At 44.6% G+C, this 16,280-nt stretch overlaps 1 protein-coding gene across 5 annotated transcripts in view; it reads left to right on the forward strand.

Moving 5' to 3' along the window:
• Nucleotides 1-296: 296 nt before the first annotated feature.
• The window catches only part of gripap1 (GRIP1 associated protein 1), a 37,129-nt gene continuing 21,145 nt past the window's right edge, over nucleotides 297-16,280 (forward strand). The window contains exons 1-20 of one of the 5 annotated variants that reach the window (XM_081707458.1): nucleotides 297-600; nucleotides 1,545-1,611; nucleotides 2,461-2,522; nucleotides 3,520-3,546; nucleotides 4,435-4,542; nucleotides 5,533-5,689; nucleotides 6,297-6,475; nucleotides 6,820-6,868; nucleotides 7,783-7,853; nucleotides 8,086-8,133; nucleotides 8,230-8,261; nucleotides 8,855-8,902; nucleotides 9,156-9,255; nucleotides 9,632-9,709; nucleotides 11,287-11,379; nucleotides 12,074-12,208; nucleotides 13,112-13,207; nucleotides 14,596-14,808; nucleotides 15,305-15,418; nucleotides 15,701-15,778. In XM_081707458.1, coding sequence (XP_081563584.1) covers nucleotides 559-600; nucleotides 1,545-1,611; nucleotides 2,461-2,522; nucleotides 3,520-3,546; nucleotides 4,435-4,542; nucleotides 5,533-5,689; nucleotides 6,297-6,475; nucleotides 6,820-6,868; nucleotides 7,783-7,853; nucleotides 8,086-8,133; nucleotides 8,230-8,261; nucleotides 8,855-8,902; nucleotides 9,156-9,255; nucleotides 9,632-9,709; nucleotides 11,287-11,379; nucleotides 12,074-12,208; nucleotides 13,112-13,207; nucleotides 14,596-14,808; nucleotides 15,305-15,418; nucleotides 15,701-15,778 — 1,797 coding nt within the window. In that variant the 5' untranslated portion in view covers nucleotides 297-558. Of the gene's footprint in view, nucleotides 601-1,544; nucleotides 1,612-2,460; nucleotides 2,523-3,519; nucleotides 3,547-4,434; nucleotides 4,543-4,569; nucleotides 4,924-4,960; nucleotides 5,165-5,532; nucleotides 5,690-6,296; nucleotides 6,476-6,819; nucleotides 6,869-7,782; nucleotides 7,854-8,085; nucleotides 8,134-8,229; nucleotides 8,262-8,854; nucleotides 8,903-9,155; nucleotides 9,256-9,631; nucleotides 9,710-11,286; nucleotides 11,380-12,073; nucleotides 12,209-13,111; nucleotides 13,208-14,595; nucleotides 14,809-15,304; nucleotides 15,419-15,700; nucleotides 15,779-16,280 lie in introns of those variants that run through there. The other 4 variants (XM_035521890.2, XM_035521891.2, XM_081707456.1 and 1 more) reach the window with 4 other exon arrangements.

Consider the following 16,280-nt stretch of genomic DNA (forward strand, 5'->3'; position numbering starts at 1 on the left):
TATACGTTGTATTTTACATCTCACTTGTATAATGAAATGGTTTATGTGAATACAGTATGGTCTACCTTAATGGTCGAATAAAAAGTCACTGAGAATAAGTGTCACTGAGACATTTTCCCCTATTTTCCCTGAAAACAATGAGTGGATTAGCTATTTAATCTACACTCTGTATATGTGAATGAACTAAGCACGTCTTTAAACTTGAATGCCTAATCGTAAATAATATGGCGAAATGAAACGTCGTCGTGCTAAGCTTAGGGGGACACGTTGATGTTGAGCGCCATCTTCAGGACAGGTTGCCTGCTGCACGCCGAGGCTCATTTTGACGCGATGGTTTCAGGAGCGAATTGCGGCCGCTCCTGAATGGAAGTTTCCGCTACACGCCATTTACTTTGACGGCTTTCGTGCCCTGCGTCTTGAGTAAGCAATGCGTATGATTAGAGCAGCCGAATGACCTAGAGGTGAAGAGGTTTTGCGTCTGAAGCCTCCCCATCTCCCTCCGGACGGACTCGACCAGCCGTGAGTGAGTGAGTGAGTGAGTGAGGTCGCTGGGTGAAGATGGCGCAAGCCCTGTCGGAAGAGGAGTTCCACCGTATGCAGGTCGTTTAAACCCTCCCGGTTGTTTGTCTTTGGTGGTTTGTCTTTTTGTGTCTTGTCGGTTCGCCCGTTAACGGGTCAAGTTGTGCTTGTGCTCTAAGCAGGATTCCGCCGTGTCGTTTGTGCTGTTGCCGAGGGAGGCGGCTTTAGATCCCGTGATGGGCCGTTAGCCAGCCAGCCAGCTATGCTGGCTAGCTAACGTTAGCTTTTCAGCCAATAGGTTAGCTAGCCTTTGTGATTTAACATGTCTACTGTTGTATTTGTTTAGTGTTTGAGTGCATGGTTAAACTATTTTCAGGTGTTACTGTATATATCGATATATCTATATGCATTTGGACAAATATTGGTTAGCTAGCGAGCTAATTAGCATGCCAGTTAGCAAGACAGACAGACAGTTAGCTACCCACTATCTTTTCTGAGCAGTAAACACACCTTTAAAAAATGTTCTAAACCTGAAACGTCTTAAATTTAAACAAGAAGAACCGTAGATGGGCTTTAATGGTGTTTTCATACGCAAAGTCCAAAGGTACGACTCAACGCGATGGCTGTCAAACATTTCTTTCTGGAACTAGCCTCAGGTTTTGTTGACACAGAAGTGGAACTTGCGTTAGCAAACGGCTAGCTTCCTAATGTAATATCCAGTTTCGTACAAAGGGGTTTTCAAGGCTGAAATGTTTCCATTACGTAATTAGACATGGGTCATTAATCGAAGCCGAGCAACTATCTCAAACTGAACTGGAGATGCACTGGCTAGCAAGTGATGAGACATTTATTACACCTGACCGAGAAGCACAGTCCACATTCTTCATCAGTGTGTGGGTCGTACTAGAGAAAACCTGCTCTTTTCCACCTTGGCCCATCGCCTGCATGAAGAGCATGCAGCTGTTAGCTGATCTTAATCAGGCTGGAGCTCATTCCCCTCTGGCCTTTTGTTTGTGTTACAATAGGCTCAGCTTCTAGAGCTGCGAACACAGAACTACCAGCTCTCGGATGACCTGCGAAAGAACACTGCAGGTAAGCAAGCAGTGGATGCCACAACACACTGTAGACTGATGCAAACCGACTCCTGCACATAAACACTTGGAGGTGAGATGTTATTCATCACAGCAAAGGAGTGAGATGTCTGCACAAGCAGGGAATTAAGGATATCCTGTGGAAGATGTTTTTGGTTAACCTGCTGTCTGGGAAATGCAGTTTTTCATATTATTTCTCAATTCTTGCATTTTCTAAGCATCGTTTTAGGTCAGTTTTAAACATTGGAAGCTTTGTTGTTTTTTGCCTAGGCCTAACCATTTGTATAGACAGAGTAATCCGATACTCTTTTCGGCTAAATACTTTGTTTTCTATTCTGCACACTAACCCTAGTTATTTTACTAAACTGGTTAGGTTAATAACATTAAAGTAGTGCTGCTTACTGTCTGGCATATTGAATAGAGTAGTGTAACGATTAAGGTTGGTGAGGGAGGCCATATCTGTAACTCCACTCCTTTAGTTTATGTCCAGCCATATTTGGACTTACATTCATTGCACCTGCGGTGTGTTTTTTGGCAACGCCGCTCTACCATACACTCCAGTTATCTTAATCCATCCAGAGCATAAAGGATCTTGAACATTGAACCACAGCAAGATGATGTGGTCCACTACACCAGATTACATCTGAATTCTCCGCTGACTTGTCCAACTCAGTTGTTCTCTTTCAACATAGTTAGTCAAATTGTAAAACTTCTCTGTTACAGATGCAGGCTGTAATCACAGTACAAATGCTGTTGGGTTTTTTTCCACATCTCTCTTTGTGCAGCGGAGTTTGTGTTCTCATGCCTCTTTGCGGTTGTGTTTGTGCTCTAATATCACACTTTTTTGTAGAGCTCAACAGTGTCCGGCAGAAGACCTTGACCTTGGAAAAGGATTGCATCAAAGCTCAGAAGGTAGACACTCACATTTGTTTTCAGCTGAAATTAAACTGTATAACCATATTTACTTTTTGTTGTCTGCCGTTGGCAGTGGAAACTAGTAGTTTTTAGTAAACTGTCAAGTAAGAAATCTGAGCATTTCCTGCTGATATGAAATGGTAGATTATTGACATTCCCTTTGTTTACCCTTTTGGAGCAGCCAATGAGTGTTCTAGTGAGTCAGGTGCTGTGCCATTGTGTGCTCGTGTATGCATAAATTACACAGTCATAACACTCCAGTTATAGCCACACCCATATGACATTAATGAGTGCATTTGTTATCCTGGAAATGGACGTTTTCATCTGGTGAGGCTTGAGGAACATGTAACAAAACAAAAAGAGAATTCTGGCTTGCCAGTCCCTGATATTCACTGAAGACCACAGAGGTATTTGTTCCAAGCATGTGCACTGTTGCCTGCTTCTCTAACTGAGCTCTCCTCTATCATGGGTACATGGTTGAAACCCAAGTATATGTAGACACTGCTGCGATTCGTGAGTTCATTTGAGCTCCAAGGTGTTTTATCAGGCGTAATGGCACTGAATGTCAGCCAAATGACCATGCTCAGAAAGATAGCTGCTATCCTGTATTTTATTAACTACAAGGGCTATTTTTCGCTCGCAGCCTGCAAGCCAACTGTGTTATGACACTAAAATCCAGAGCAAAACCTATAGGTTTTCTTGAGCATTTTCTCCTCTTGTTATTTAGCTCTTATAACGAGAATGTAGTAATAAGTACTTAGTACTGCCCCTCCTACCATCTTTAGAGGTGGCTGATGCAGTAGGGCATCTGTGAAAACATCTTTCTTTAGACCAAGTAGCCGCTGTAAATGCGTGAAAGAAGGCCGCTTGCTGATGAAATCAGATTTAATGCAGTATCTCTCTGGCTTTTCCCAGAACTCAGAATGGTGATTTTTCCCTCCCAGTCAAGCCTAATCTCATTTATGCTGTCATGTTTTCTTTTCTCTTCCTGCAGGCACTCAGTAAGAGCAAGAAGGCCCAGGTAAGTCTGCCATGCCAGTTTCCCCACAGATGAACCATCTAACCTTGGTTATAATATGATTACAATCATAATGCAGGCAATATTATGCTCCGTAATAGGGTGTGGCACCTACAGACAATCCTTATACATCACAGGTATTAATAGACATCTGAGGCAATTATGTAAAGGTCACCGAATCTCATCAGAACAGCACCTGATCTCCAGTATTCTCAAAAGCTACATTTTTAATAGGTCTTTATTTAATTTGGCCTTGTCCCCTGGTTGTCTTATTGCAGTGTGAACAGCATATGCTGTTTTACTGCTCGGTCTAGCTTGTTTAGCGGCTTGCTGCATTCTTAGTGTTGAGCAGTTGAGGCAGACGGTGGTCTCTTGTGCACTATTGTGAGGTGGGAAGAACCAAATGGTTCCATTGTCAGTAAAGTTAATGATCTCTGTGGTGGTGCATAGCTTTCATCACTGGGAACATCAGTCGGATGAGTTAATGTGTTTTACTTGAGCAGGAAGTGCATTTGTTACTAAGCAATAGTAATGTGTGTAATGGTTCTACTGTTCTTAATTGGGAATCATCGTATTTTGTCATTGCATACACATTAGTCAGAGCACATTCATTGCAGAATACACAGTAATACATTTGTTTTAATGTGTGGGTTCAACACATGATTGTTTTACTCAGTGTTATTGTGTTTTGGGAATAGGAAGTGCATGTTGCACTGTATTATAGTAAAGTGTGGTGTATAACTTTGTGTAATTATCGTATGTTAATGTGTGTGTGATTTTGGGAGGTGGGCACATTATTCAACATTAGCAGCAGCAAGGTGTGATTGGTAGCTGAGTGTTACATTGTGTTGGATTGTGTTGTATGCTAATGTGTGTTGTTTGCCGGTGCAGGAGGTGGACGCATTACTGAGTGAGAATGAGATGCTCCAGGGCAAGCTGCACTGTCAGGAGGACGACTTCAGACTACAGAACAGTACCCTCATGCAAGAACTGTCCAAGGTGCTGAGAGCCTACACAAAAACACCTATATCTACATCCACAAAGTTCCACAGTACCAGAGCCTCCTTTACATGCCCTTACTAAATAATTGTAACATGGAGAGATTACGAGGTGGATGCATATGATGAGAAGAACAAGGTTTATTAAGGGCAAATCCACAATCAGAGACATTACAACAGTCCAGAGTCCTGGAATACATCATAAGACAAACATGATGACAAACGGGGACTAGAAATAACACACGGAGGCAAGGAATCACAAACAGTAGCTAGGATAAATATAAGATATAGCAAAGAAGACATGGATTACAAAGACCACCAACACACTGAGGAAAACACTGGGATTAAGTACATGGATAAATGAGCACTAAACAAGAAACAGGTGAAACTGATGACGGGCGGAGAAAATGAAACTACGGAACATAATACACGAAACAGGGTAACCATGGAGACATGGACGCTAGGAGGGGCCAACCGTCACAATAATTCTCTCTAAAGGGAATGGGATCTTCTTCTTTTTCTCCCTTTTTAAAACATTCTGTATAATTTAAACATCAGCATGCATTAATGCTTATGCCAGGTGGTCCTCTATGCACTGGACCAATCCCTGCTGCCCACTTTAGGTAAAACTGTAAGGTCACTGTTTCCATAACTGTTGTAACAATTTACATTTGTCTGAAATGGGCAGAGATCTTTGTAGTAAGGGAATAGTGCAAGTCAGCTGTATGTAATTCCAGCCTATGTAGTCCCACTTGTATGTAGTCTGCCAATGTAGTTTCAAAGTCCAACTGTGATTACTACAGATCAGATTTTTCTGAAACTTTTGGTTATGCCTGAAATATCCAGCCACTGGTGGCCTGCTTCAAAGCAGAGCTAAGAATGTTCAGTCGAAGAACGATGTAGGGCAAGATATTTTGTTCAAATTCAAACCAATGCTGATTATTTGTCTCAGTGTGCTTCTTCCATGTGTTATTAGTGTTCTTGTTTGCAGTTATGTTCTCAGATCGAGCAGCTGGAGCGGGAGAACCAGGGCCTGAAGGAGGGGCGGGGCCTCCAAGCTTCCACACCCAACCCCGTCTCCACCCCTACTGATGGAGAGTTTCTGCGTATGCAGGCTGAGAACGCTGCCCTACAGAAAAAATTGGCAGGTAAGAGAGCCAATATGTGAAGGGTATACCTCAAAAGAAACACGAGATGAGCATCCAGCCACAGACCTTTGTGCTTATACGGTCAGTTTCCTGGACATGAATAAAACTTAGACCCAGGTTTTAATGTCTTAGACCCAAGGTTTAGAGTCGTTCAGGGCTAACCATGCTCTGGGTCGCCAGTACTGTAATGTCATTACGGAATTAAGGGGTGGTTTGTTATGGGTAATGATCATGTTCCTTTTCACACGTACCACATTCCTATTAATACTTCGGTCTGCAGTTTAACAGCACACGTCTTATGCAGGCATAATAATGCTAGATGTTAATAAACCTTTCTCCTCTAACTTTATTTATTTATTGCAAGGTCTACATAAACCATAAACTGACACTTCCCCCATAACTCCTCTTATTAGAATACCTAGAACACAGATAATTGCTTTTAAGGTTTTCCCTGTATCTACAAGATGGTGGAAAAAGTGCATTCTGGCAATATTGATGTCAGCAGTCAGATTTTGTTTATTTGTGCATAGACTCTGATAGATGTGAGCTATAAGTGTTCGGATGACCGTGTGTGTGTGTGTGTGTGTGTGTGTGTGTGTGTGTGTAGCTCTTCAGGAGCACTATGATGGTGAGTTGAACCGTTTGCGGGGAATAGACGTTAATGACAGTAAGGAAGCAGTGATTGACAAGCAGGCTGACACCAACGGCATCCACCAATTGCATGCCGACACCAGCGGCCTCGGGGAAAATCCAGCAGGCGCTGCAGCCCATGACCCCCTGGAGCAGGTGAGGGCTGTTTTGTTCAGATAGGGACAATCTTATCAGAAGATTATTATTACACCCTGGGAATTTGTGCTGTATACTTGTGCACTTATATTTGCATTCAGGCCGTGTCTGTATTCCTTTTGTTTTGCTTTTTTTCCTTTTCCATTTTCAAGTTCTCCCATCTTTTAAATCACTTTTGAAGCTGGTTTGCTAACATCACTGCACTTTGCTCTGAAGCTATATAGATGTTACTCGTGGCTCTACCTTTGAGTTATTTCATCTCTGTGGGGGGGGGGGAAGCCACTATGTTTGTGTAAAGGGGAACCGCAGGTCTTAACTGGGCTTCCTCCTGTCCACGCCTGCAGGCGGAGATGAAGAGCAGCCCTCTGGAGCTGAGCACCTGCCAGCGGAACGGTGAGCCTCTGGGAGTGACACTTCTGTGCTGGGATTTGTTTTTACCTTTCTTGTCTTAATGAATGTGACTGTGTGTGGGAGGAAGGGAGGGAGAATGCTGGTTGTGGCCCAAATATTTACAGTGTTATATGAACGGTCAAAGCAAAGTTCAACGTTCAAAGAGGTTTTTATTGTCATTTCAGCTATATACAAGTACACAACAAAAACGAGACAATGTTCCTCCAGGACCTTGGTGCAACACAAAAACAACAGTGCAACAGACAACATGCTACAGAAGTTCAAACAGTTCAATATAGTGCAAAATAAACAAATAAACAATAAAAAAACAAATAAATTGTTAAATAAACAATAATAAATACAGGACAGGTCTGTGTTCTAGACGAGCATCCTCCCTGGTGCATACGGACCTGGGCGAACACTGGGATCCAATTCTGCGAATAGGATGACTAAGAATGAGCTCTGAGTGAAGCGTTATTAAAAACAGGACACTGCCGGCAAGATGTGTGATGCCAAAATGTCTTGAAGACATAGCATGTGATTCGAGTCTGTTCTTATAACTGGCTTCTCATATAGTCAGGCCCCACTTTGGGTGCACATTCACAGTTTCTCTCAGCTTTTGGAATGCCTTCAAATATCAAGCGCTCTTTGGTGAAAATATGTGTCCTGATTGACAGTTGACCCGCCAGCCACGGCGCAGTAGTAATCAGAATTGGCACCGGTGTCATTGCTGAGACGCTGCACTGGCCCCTGCAGCTCGGTGGAGTTCTGCGTTGGGTCTCTCTCTCTTAGAGCGTCTCTTAGAGACGCTCTCTCAGAGAGAGAGAGAGAGAGAGAGAGAGAGAGAGAGAGAGAGAGTGAGAGAGAGAGAGAGTGAGTGAGTTCTCATGTGTTAACATCCTCTCGTTCCCTCCCAGAGGTGGAGTTGAAGCTTCAGACGGAGATGGAAGAGAAGGTTTTGCTGAGGGAACAGCTGCAGGCCCAGGAGGTAAACACTTACACGCAGGCAACGCTTCTCCGCTGGCTCAGCACGTTGTAAACGCGGGAGCTACGCAGCGTTAGTGCTGACCGCTGTGCGTGTGTGGGAACCTCATTTATTTTCACTATATTTCAGAAAGTGCACTGTTTATTTATATAAATCTCCTGGAGCATGTTTTAAGCGTATTTGATTACATTTGCAGTGGCGAGCTGCGTTGTAAGTACCTCGTTGTATTTTCCAGGCATCCAAGCAGACTGAAATTGCAAAACTCCAGGAAGAGATTACAAAGGTAAGTGTGAACGTGATGAATAGGAAAGTGTGAACATTTGCAGTTTCGCTTGTGCTAAGTGTAATAGTGACAACAGAATGTCTGATTGTGTTTTAGCTCTCCGACAAACTGAAGAAAAAGCAGGAGAGGTAAGAGCCACATGCTGTTCTCCGTTCATTAGCCTGTCACACTTCCACCTCGTCACCCATGCAGCCTTGCTACAATAGTCTGTTAACACATTTCTTCTGTAATAGAAGTGACACTTTTTACTATGATTTCAGGGGGATTCACGGTTGAGTCTGACAGGAGCCTCTGTTAATCGCATCTTCTCGAGTCCGTGCTATTACTGTCACTACGCTTGCGTGTATGTTGTTCTTGTCAGACAAATGCTTAAATGGCAGCAGCCGCTCTGTCCTCTGAAACATCCGTATGCGCTGCAGCTCAAGGTCTCTCCCACAAGATGTATGACTGTTACCCCCCACTCACCCATCACACTCGTGAGGCAGCGAGAACCCTCGCGCTCTACATGCGGCCTCTCAGCCAATCAGCAGTGTGCTTGTTATGACCTCGCCACACTGCGGTGTGCTCCCTAGGTGCCGTGGTGATGGTGTTGGACGGGAAGTCGTGCTGCCGCTAGCTCTGAAGGAGGCAGAGCGGTGTCCCCTGTCCAGTGGCAGACACGTGCTTCACCGCCCACCAGCTCTGTCTGGGCTTTCAAACTCTCTTTATGCTCATGTTGCAGCTTCCTGCGGCTCCAGGGTGAGAAGGAGGCTCTCTACAATGACAGCAGGTGGGAGAGAGATGGAGCACAATTACCCACAAGTTCATATTGCATTAACATATGACAGAATTATTTCAAGTGTAGTAATACAGTAGCTAATGTGAAGAACATGTATGCTCAATTCCCCTCCAAGCACACTGCACATATGGTTTTACTCAGATGTTCTGGTGCTGTGTTGAACATGGCGTCAGGGAGGAAGGGATGGCATGTCGTCGGATTATGGGTTTGATATTACGGGCTCCATGTGCGTCTTTCACTCCAGGACCAAAATAGAGGAACTTCAGCAGCGCAAAGAAGAGGAGCTGAAGTCCATAAACCTGCGTGTCCAGAAACTCCAGACTGACTTAATGACCGCTAACCAGGTGAGGGTCATGACCCTCTGTTTGGCATCATCTTTACTTGTTGTTTTTGTTGTTGTTATTGTTGCTGTTCTAGTTTGTACAGTGGAAACTTGTCATGGACAACGTCTCATTTGCATTGAGGCCATGTGGCCTCCATGGCATCGAGGAAATAACACTGCAAGCATGCAAAAAACAAAAGAGGAACAAAGAGAAAGTAATGAAATGGAGTTGCTTTCCGAGGCTGTTCAGCAGGTTCTGGTGCTCCCCTGCTCTGAGTTTGAGAGCAGCAGTCAGGTGGAGTGCTGAGCTGCGCTGGTGACAGACGTGTGCAGAGACGCGGACATTCTCAATCTGTGTGTGTGTGTGTGTGTGTGTGTGTGTGTGTGTCTGGCCACAGAATGTTGCTGAGCTGAAGGATCAGCTGCAGAGCAAGCAGAGAGAGCACGAGTTGGCTCTCCATGCACTCAAAGAGCAGGTAAAGCCCCTCTGACCTGCATCTCTCTCCCTTCCCAGCGTTGTCCTGGAAGGCTCAACATGCACTGTATTCACATCACTGTCCAGCTCATGGCAGATTGTTTGTTTGTGTATTTAATATGTTGTTTATTTATGTGGTATTTTATTTAAACTCCAAACTTTATAAACAAAACATGCTGGTTCTTGTCGCTTAATGTTTTCCCATGGTGTCAACAGATCGCCTGTCTGAAGGCCTCGAGACCAGGCTGTCTGAGCTCGGCAGAGAACCAGCTGTTTGCTATCGTGTCTTTGGAGATTTAGCCGATAATCTCTCTTAACCATCAGTGTGCACTTTACAAATGAGCAGAGCCGTGGAAAGGGTCCAGAGGCCCGTGTCTGTGCTAATGAGTACATTTCCTGCATTAATTAGTGCACAGTGTATTTCCTGCATTAAAAGGCCTAGCTGATTAAATTCTGCTTACTGTTGTATAAATCGTATTCAGAAGGCTCGTCGGGATACACAGTGTGGAATGAAACCCAATTAGCAACACTGTGAAGGGTCCACAGGGTTTGATAATCTTTGATTATGCTCTTTATTTGTCTACTGGCATTTCCAACTTCAAACCCTAAAATTAGTTTTTTTGTATGTTCATAATTATTACAAGGTCCTTTCCTTTGACAATCCTTGTGTTGATTTTAAAAAGAAGCAGTGTCGGTGTGCTTTTTGCTCTTGACTAAAATAAAATGTAGTTTGGGGTGTAGTTGCTTTTTGCTCTTGACAGAGGTGTAGTTTGGGGCGTAGTCGGTGTTTGCTCTTGACTGAGGTGTAGTTTGGGGCGTAGTTGGTGTTTGCTCGCGACTCAGGTGTAGTTTGGGCCGTAGTCGGTGTTTGCTCGCGACTCAGGTGTAGTTTGGGCCGTAGTCGGTGTTTGCTCGCGACTCAGGTGTAGTTTGGGCCGTAGTAGCTTGCAGTGTTGCTTCCTTTCTCTTTTTTACTAGCTGAGCCTGCAGGTGTTGGAAATAGCGGGAGAGCTGCAGCTTTAATCGGGCTTCAGTGGAAGAGCAGCTAAAGTTCACCCGAGTAATTAAAGAGCAGCGGGGGCAGCGACACTGGACCCCCCCCGATAGGCCCAGCGGTCCTCTGTGTGCTGAACTACCCGGTCTAGGCCTCAGTCTACTTCACGGCGAGGCCACGGGCCTTAATTAAGGGCCAGTCTGTGATGGGCAGCTCGGAAAGATTACAGAGTAGAAATAGCTGTGTTGTTTTTTCTCTCGCCTCGTTCTCTTCCTTTGCCACTTGACTGTGTCTCTAAGAATCTGTCCTCAACTCCTCTGCTTGCAAGCTCTGTTCGACTTGTGATTTCTAATTCTGACTGAGCGTCCCGTACCCCACACCGCGCACGTATGCCGACACACACACACACACACACACACACACACAAGCGCGCTCTCTCTCTGGATTTTCTTTATTTATCTTTTCTTGTACCGTGGCTTGGACAAGAGTCAAACCGCCTCTCACTTCCTCTGAATCGCTCTGTCTCTCTCGCCCCCCCCTTCCTCCCCCACCTTCTGTCTGTCTGGGGTCTGGCCGAGCTGCAGGTAGCGTGTCAGAGTGCAGTCAGTCAGGAGCAGGTGGAAGGCGTGCTGAGTGAGAACGATGCACTCAGGACTAACCTTGCCGCCCTAGAACAGGTACAGCTCTGTCCCTGTACCGCCGTCCATAGCTATCCACTGTCGCGCATATGCCACCCCGGTGCCATCATGACTCATCCCTGCCAGAGCTACTGCCATATGTCATTATCGTAACTTTAAACTTTCAGCTATTGTTTGAAAGATTCCAGAGTTCTGATTTACATGCTCTTGGAACGGGTAAATCCATAAATGTACACATTTTTATAGTTTTTGGTCAACCATATGTGGAATTTAACCATACCACTGTCACATTGTTGACTAAGGTAGTCTTCATTTAATGAAGTCTGTCTATACTGCTATCATTGAAATATTTACTCTGATGTAATGCTAAGATTTTCTGTATGTCTCTGGTTGTGCTTTTTGGCTGCTGCTTTGCGTTCTATCTCATTTAGTAACCTTTCCTGGATTTCTTTGACATTTCGGCGATTAAACCCCTTCTTGTTTGCAAGGTCCATTTTGCTGTTGTTTAGAACAGCTAGCTTCTGGTTGTAACATTAGAGTTCCATTCATGGCCATTTTACTGCATAATAAGGAAATATATGTATCGATTGCCAAAATGTTAAATGTAACACTGTAAATAATGCAATGTAATATGCCTATGTTTTGACTTAGTGTGCCTGTTTTGACCTCATTTTCTCTCTCTCTCTCTCTCTCTCTCTCTCTCTCTCTCTCTCTCTCTCTGTGTGTGTGTCAGATCCAGTCAGTAAAGATTCAGGAGTTGAACCTGCTGAGAGAGCAGAACATGGCTTTGAATGTGGAGCTACAGCAAAAGCGCACTGAACAGGAGAGTTTCCTGGCGCAGAGAGATGACCTCATCTCCCAACTTCAGGTCTCTACATACCCAGCACCTTCACACACCCGCAGTTCCTGAAATGGCAGTAATGTTTGCGAACACTGGAAACGGAGTCTCAGCACATCTGTGCTATAGTAAGCTAGTTAGCAGCACACACCAAGTGGTGGGCATTGAAGACGGCAGTAAACATCTTGGTGCCTGTGAAGAGCGATTTGTTTTTCTCCCATTAATCACATAATTAGTTATGTAATTACATGGTCGGATTGCATCCCAGAGTGATTATTTTCAGTGATGGCTAGTGGCTTTGTTGGAGGTAGTTATGTTAATATTCTAACTTTCTGGCTTGTAATGTGGGATGTTTATGGCAAGGGTAATGATGAGAATTACTCCAATTCTCAAATGATCACTTTTTGCGTCGCCCACTGCAGACAAAATATTTTTGCTGCTTAGAACTCGCAAACGCCTCTGCGCTTCTTTCGGAGATGTCGGAGCGTTCCAGGCGCCGTACTGCCGACCCTGTCCTGCTTGTTTGTGTCGTGAAGCGTGCGTGACTAGTGATGGGGTTCGGCTAAATCTGAGCCCTAGCGATGCTGTACTGGACACGAACTGTGCCCTCCGCCAGGGCCAGATGCAGTGGGGTAGCAGCCTGCTGTTGAATACTCTTCAGTGTTCTGTTGTTTCCTATTCCTGGTGAGACCATACAGTGGCACTGAACTGAAATTCACCAACTGCCAGTTTTCAACTGAAAACTTAGAAATGTGATGTGTGTAATTTCATCTATCAAATGGAGAGTGGAAAAACACAAGGACTAGTCAGGGGTTATTTTATCCCCATGTTGAATTTGAGGCGCTGTCTAATACAGACTGTCTAGAGCCCTCACTATTTTGTTTTGGTTTTTTGTGTGTGTGTGTGTGTGTATGTGTGTGTGTTTCTCCTCAGGAGTCTAACCGAGCCAACACTAGACTGTTGGAGCAGGTATCTGAACTGGGTCTGGAGAAAGACAAACTGCAGCAGGAACTAGAGGAAGCCAAAAAAGTATGTTCCTCTCTCTCTCTCGCGCTCGCTCACACACACACGCAGACACACAGATATTTCTTATCTTCATCAGAGTTGGAGTCGTTTGTACTGGGCATCATCATTTCTAGTGCTCTGCTTTTTACCATTTCTTTCTCACTATTTTCACTTATTTACTGTAACCTTTTGAAGCCTCCCAAGGCAGCGGTGGCATCTAAAAAAAATCGTAGCATACAACTATAGCAGTTAGAATAGAATGTATAGCAATGTGATATATAGAGAACTATGTATTAATAAGGATATCAAAGGGCTTAACTCTCTGATGTGCTGTTGTCGTTGGCAAGAAGAAACGCAACTCGTGTTGCTCACATCAGGTTGTGTTTCTAAACAATGATTACACCAGCAGAAGATGTAACTGCACTTTCTGCACAGTGGAATGGATCTGTATGTGAAAGTTAAGCTGCTTTTTGTTTGGGGGACAAGTCAATGAAATTTCACCTTTGTTCTGTCCGTTCCTTTTTGTGTCAAAATAGGTGCAATGAGAACAATAACATTACTAAAAGAGTGAAGTATAAATTTGAGTAAATTAGGAGGTAGAAATAGACTGTTTCGCCCGACTTTAAAGGGTTGATGGGCGTCACGAACCTTTTACCATAGCGATGCGTGAATTAATTGATTTAGTCCAGAATAAACATGTTATTTCATGATTTAAGACCATCTCATGTCACCCTTGGAGATTTTTATTCAGATTTAAATGAAGCCTATTTTGCAGTACGGCATAGAATAAATGACAAGTCGCCGCTGTGTGATCTTCAGAAAGGAAGTCTCTCACTAGCTGTTGGCGAGCACGCTGCCATCACTCCAGATTGTCCCAGCACGGTCCAATTTAAGGCTTCGGGTGAAAGATGTTGTGTTGAACCTTGGCCAGTGAGCAGCTATGCGCAATAGCTTGGGTTTAGAGGACTGTGAGTGTAATTCAAGTCATGATCTCATGGCCCCCTCAAGCCCTTCCAAACTGAACTGAATGAAATAAAAGATCAGAGCGCGGCAGAAGCCCTGCTGCATGTTGGCCTGCAGATTAATGGGACGTTAGCCAGATCAAAAGCCTCACATACAGTGTGTTCTCCAGACACGAAGAGAAAAACTGGGAGCAGCAGTACTAATACCAAGCCTCATGTCTAACCAGTATTTAAAACAGATTACTGAAGGCTTCTTTGATTGTGTGTGTGTGTGTGTGTGTGTGTGTGTGTGTGTGTGTGTGTGTATAGTGCCTCAGTAAAGAGCCATCAGCATGCATTAGGTTTTGAAGGTGTAAGTGTATATGAAGGCTGGAAGATGACGCAGTTGTAAGAGTATTCCTGACTCCTGCCTCGATTCCCCCCCCCCCCCCCAACCCCGTGCCCTGGCAGAGTGCAGACAAGCGCAAGGCCATGCTGGACGAGCTGGCCATCGAGATGGCGCAGGAGAAGTCTCGACACAAAGAGGAGCTGGGGGACCTGCGCCTCCAGCACGAGAAGGAGGTGCTGAGTGTGCGGGCGCGTTACGAGAAGGAGCTGCGTGGCCTCCACGAGGAGAAGGGCCGCACCGAGGAGGAGCTCCACGCCCAGCTACGAGACGAGAAGGTGGGGGGGGGAGTCGAGTTTAGGTGAGGGGTGCACAGAGAGGGAGTGCAGGAGAGAGCGAGTCTGCACAGATGAGGGCTAACATGGGTCTTCTCATGCTAGCATTCCTGTTCTGTGTTTGTAGCCTAGCAGACCCCTGTGATTGGCTAGTACCACTTTGTGTGGACGGGAAGAGCGGAACTACGGAAGCCTTTGTATCCAGTGAGAATAGGGCTAGCTGTGCTCATGTGGGTTCCCCTGGCCAAAGATGGCTGCGGATTGGCTTGGAATAAAACTGGGCTCCCTGTATTGAGATCCAGAATACTACCCATCAGCACTAGCCTCAGTTACTATGCAACAAAGCAGGAGATGAACAGACATGGAGAGAAAGGTAGAGGGAGAAAGAAGAGAGACTAGTTTGGAGAGGGGAGATGTGCATAGAGAGAGAGAGTTGTGTGTGTGTGTGTGTGTGTGTGTGTGTGTGTGTGTGTGTGTGACGCATTGTTGTGTGTTGCAGGCACGTACAAAAGAGCTGGAGAGTTTGCAGCACAGTGTGGAAGAGCTGCAGGCGCAGGTGCAATCCATGGAGGGAGCCAAGGGCTGGTTCGAACGCAGGCTCAAAGAGGCTGAGGTAGTGCGTGCGTGTGCGTTCACAGCATATGCCAGGATTATTAGCACTGCATCAACACCTTTATGCGTCTCTAATGCTCTCCAGTCTGGCCACTTGATGTCAGTATTGTTTTCTATGGTGAAACTCTAAGCCAAGCATCAAAGTTTCTGTACTAACTCGTGTTTAAATGTTTTAGGAATTTTTGTTTTGTATTGTTTTCTGTTTGTATAAATGTGTATAATAAATGTGTATAATATTTGTTCCATATTGTGTGTGTGTGTGTGTGTGTGTGTGAGAGAATAGGACACAATGGAAAAAAACACTTTGGAACATGCAGAAGAGATTCAGAGACTATGCAGGGAGCATGTACTCCAGCTTGAGGTAAAGTGTGTGTGCGTGTGCGTGTGTGTTTGGAAGGAGGGTGTAGGTCAGTGTCATGTCTCCCTCTCCTCATTTTAGCTGTTGTAAGTGGGAGACCTCATTGTTGATTTCAGGGAGCTGCGGTGAAGTCATGAATGGAAAAAGCTCTAATATGGTTTTCATGACCACTTGTACATTTAACACATGTTCAACATTTGAAGATGTGTGTCATTCTGTAACTCCTTGAACAGCTCTTACCCTGGAGTGCTTGTTTAGCATCTTTACTGGCATGACTTTTCAAACGTCTGTTATATATTTAGGTTTGTTTAATATACTTATTAATAATGATGTTGGGTAAAAATTGCATTAAAATGGAACTAATGGGCTCCCTTAACAGAGCTAATGTTTACTCTGTCCCTACAGAATACATATGCAGTAACCAAACTACACACATCAGCAGAGTTTGGGTTTAATATTCTGCAGGAATGATTTGCACTCAGAAGGTCTGTGTGTGTGTGTGTGT

The sequence above is a fragment of the Electrophorus electricus genome, chromosome 25 (genome assembly GCF_041902795.1).
Source record: "Electrophorus electricus isolate QZ-2024a chromosome 25, ASM4190279v1, whole genome shotgun sequence".
In the NCBI taxonomy this organism is placed as follows: domain Eukaryota; kingdom Metazoa; phylum Chordata; class Actinopteri; order Gymnotiformes; family Gymnotidae; genus Electrophorus; species Electrophorus electricus.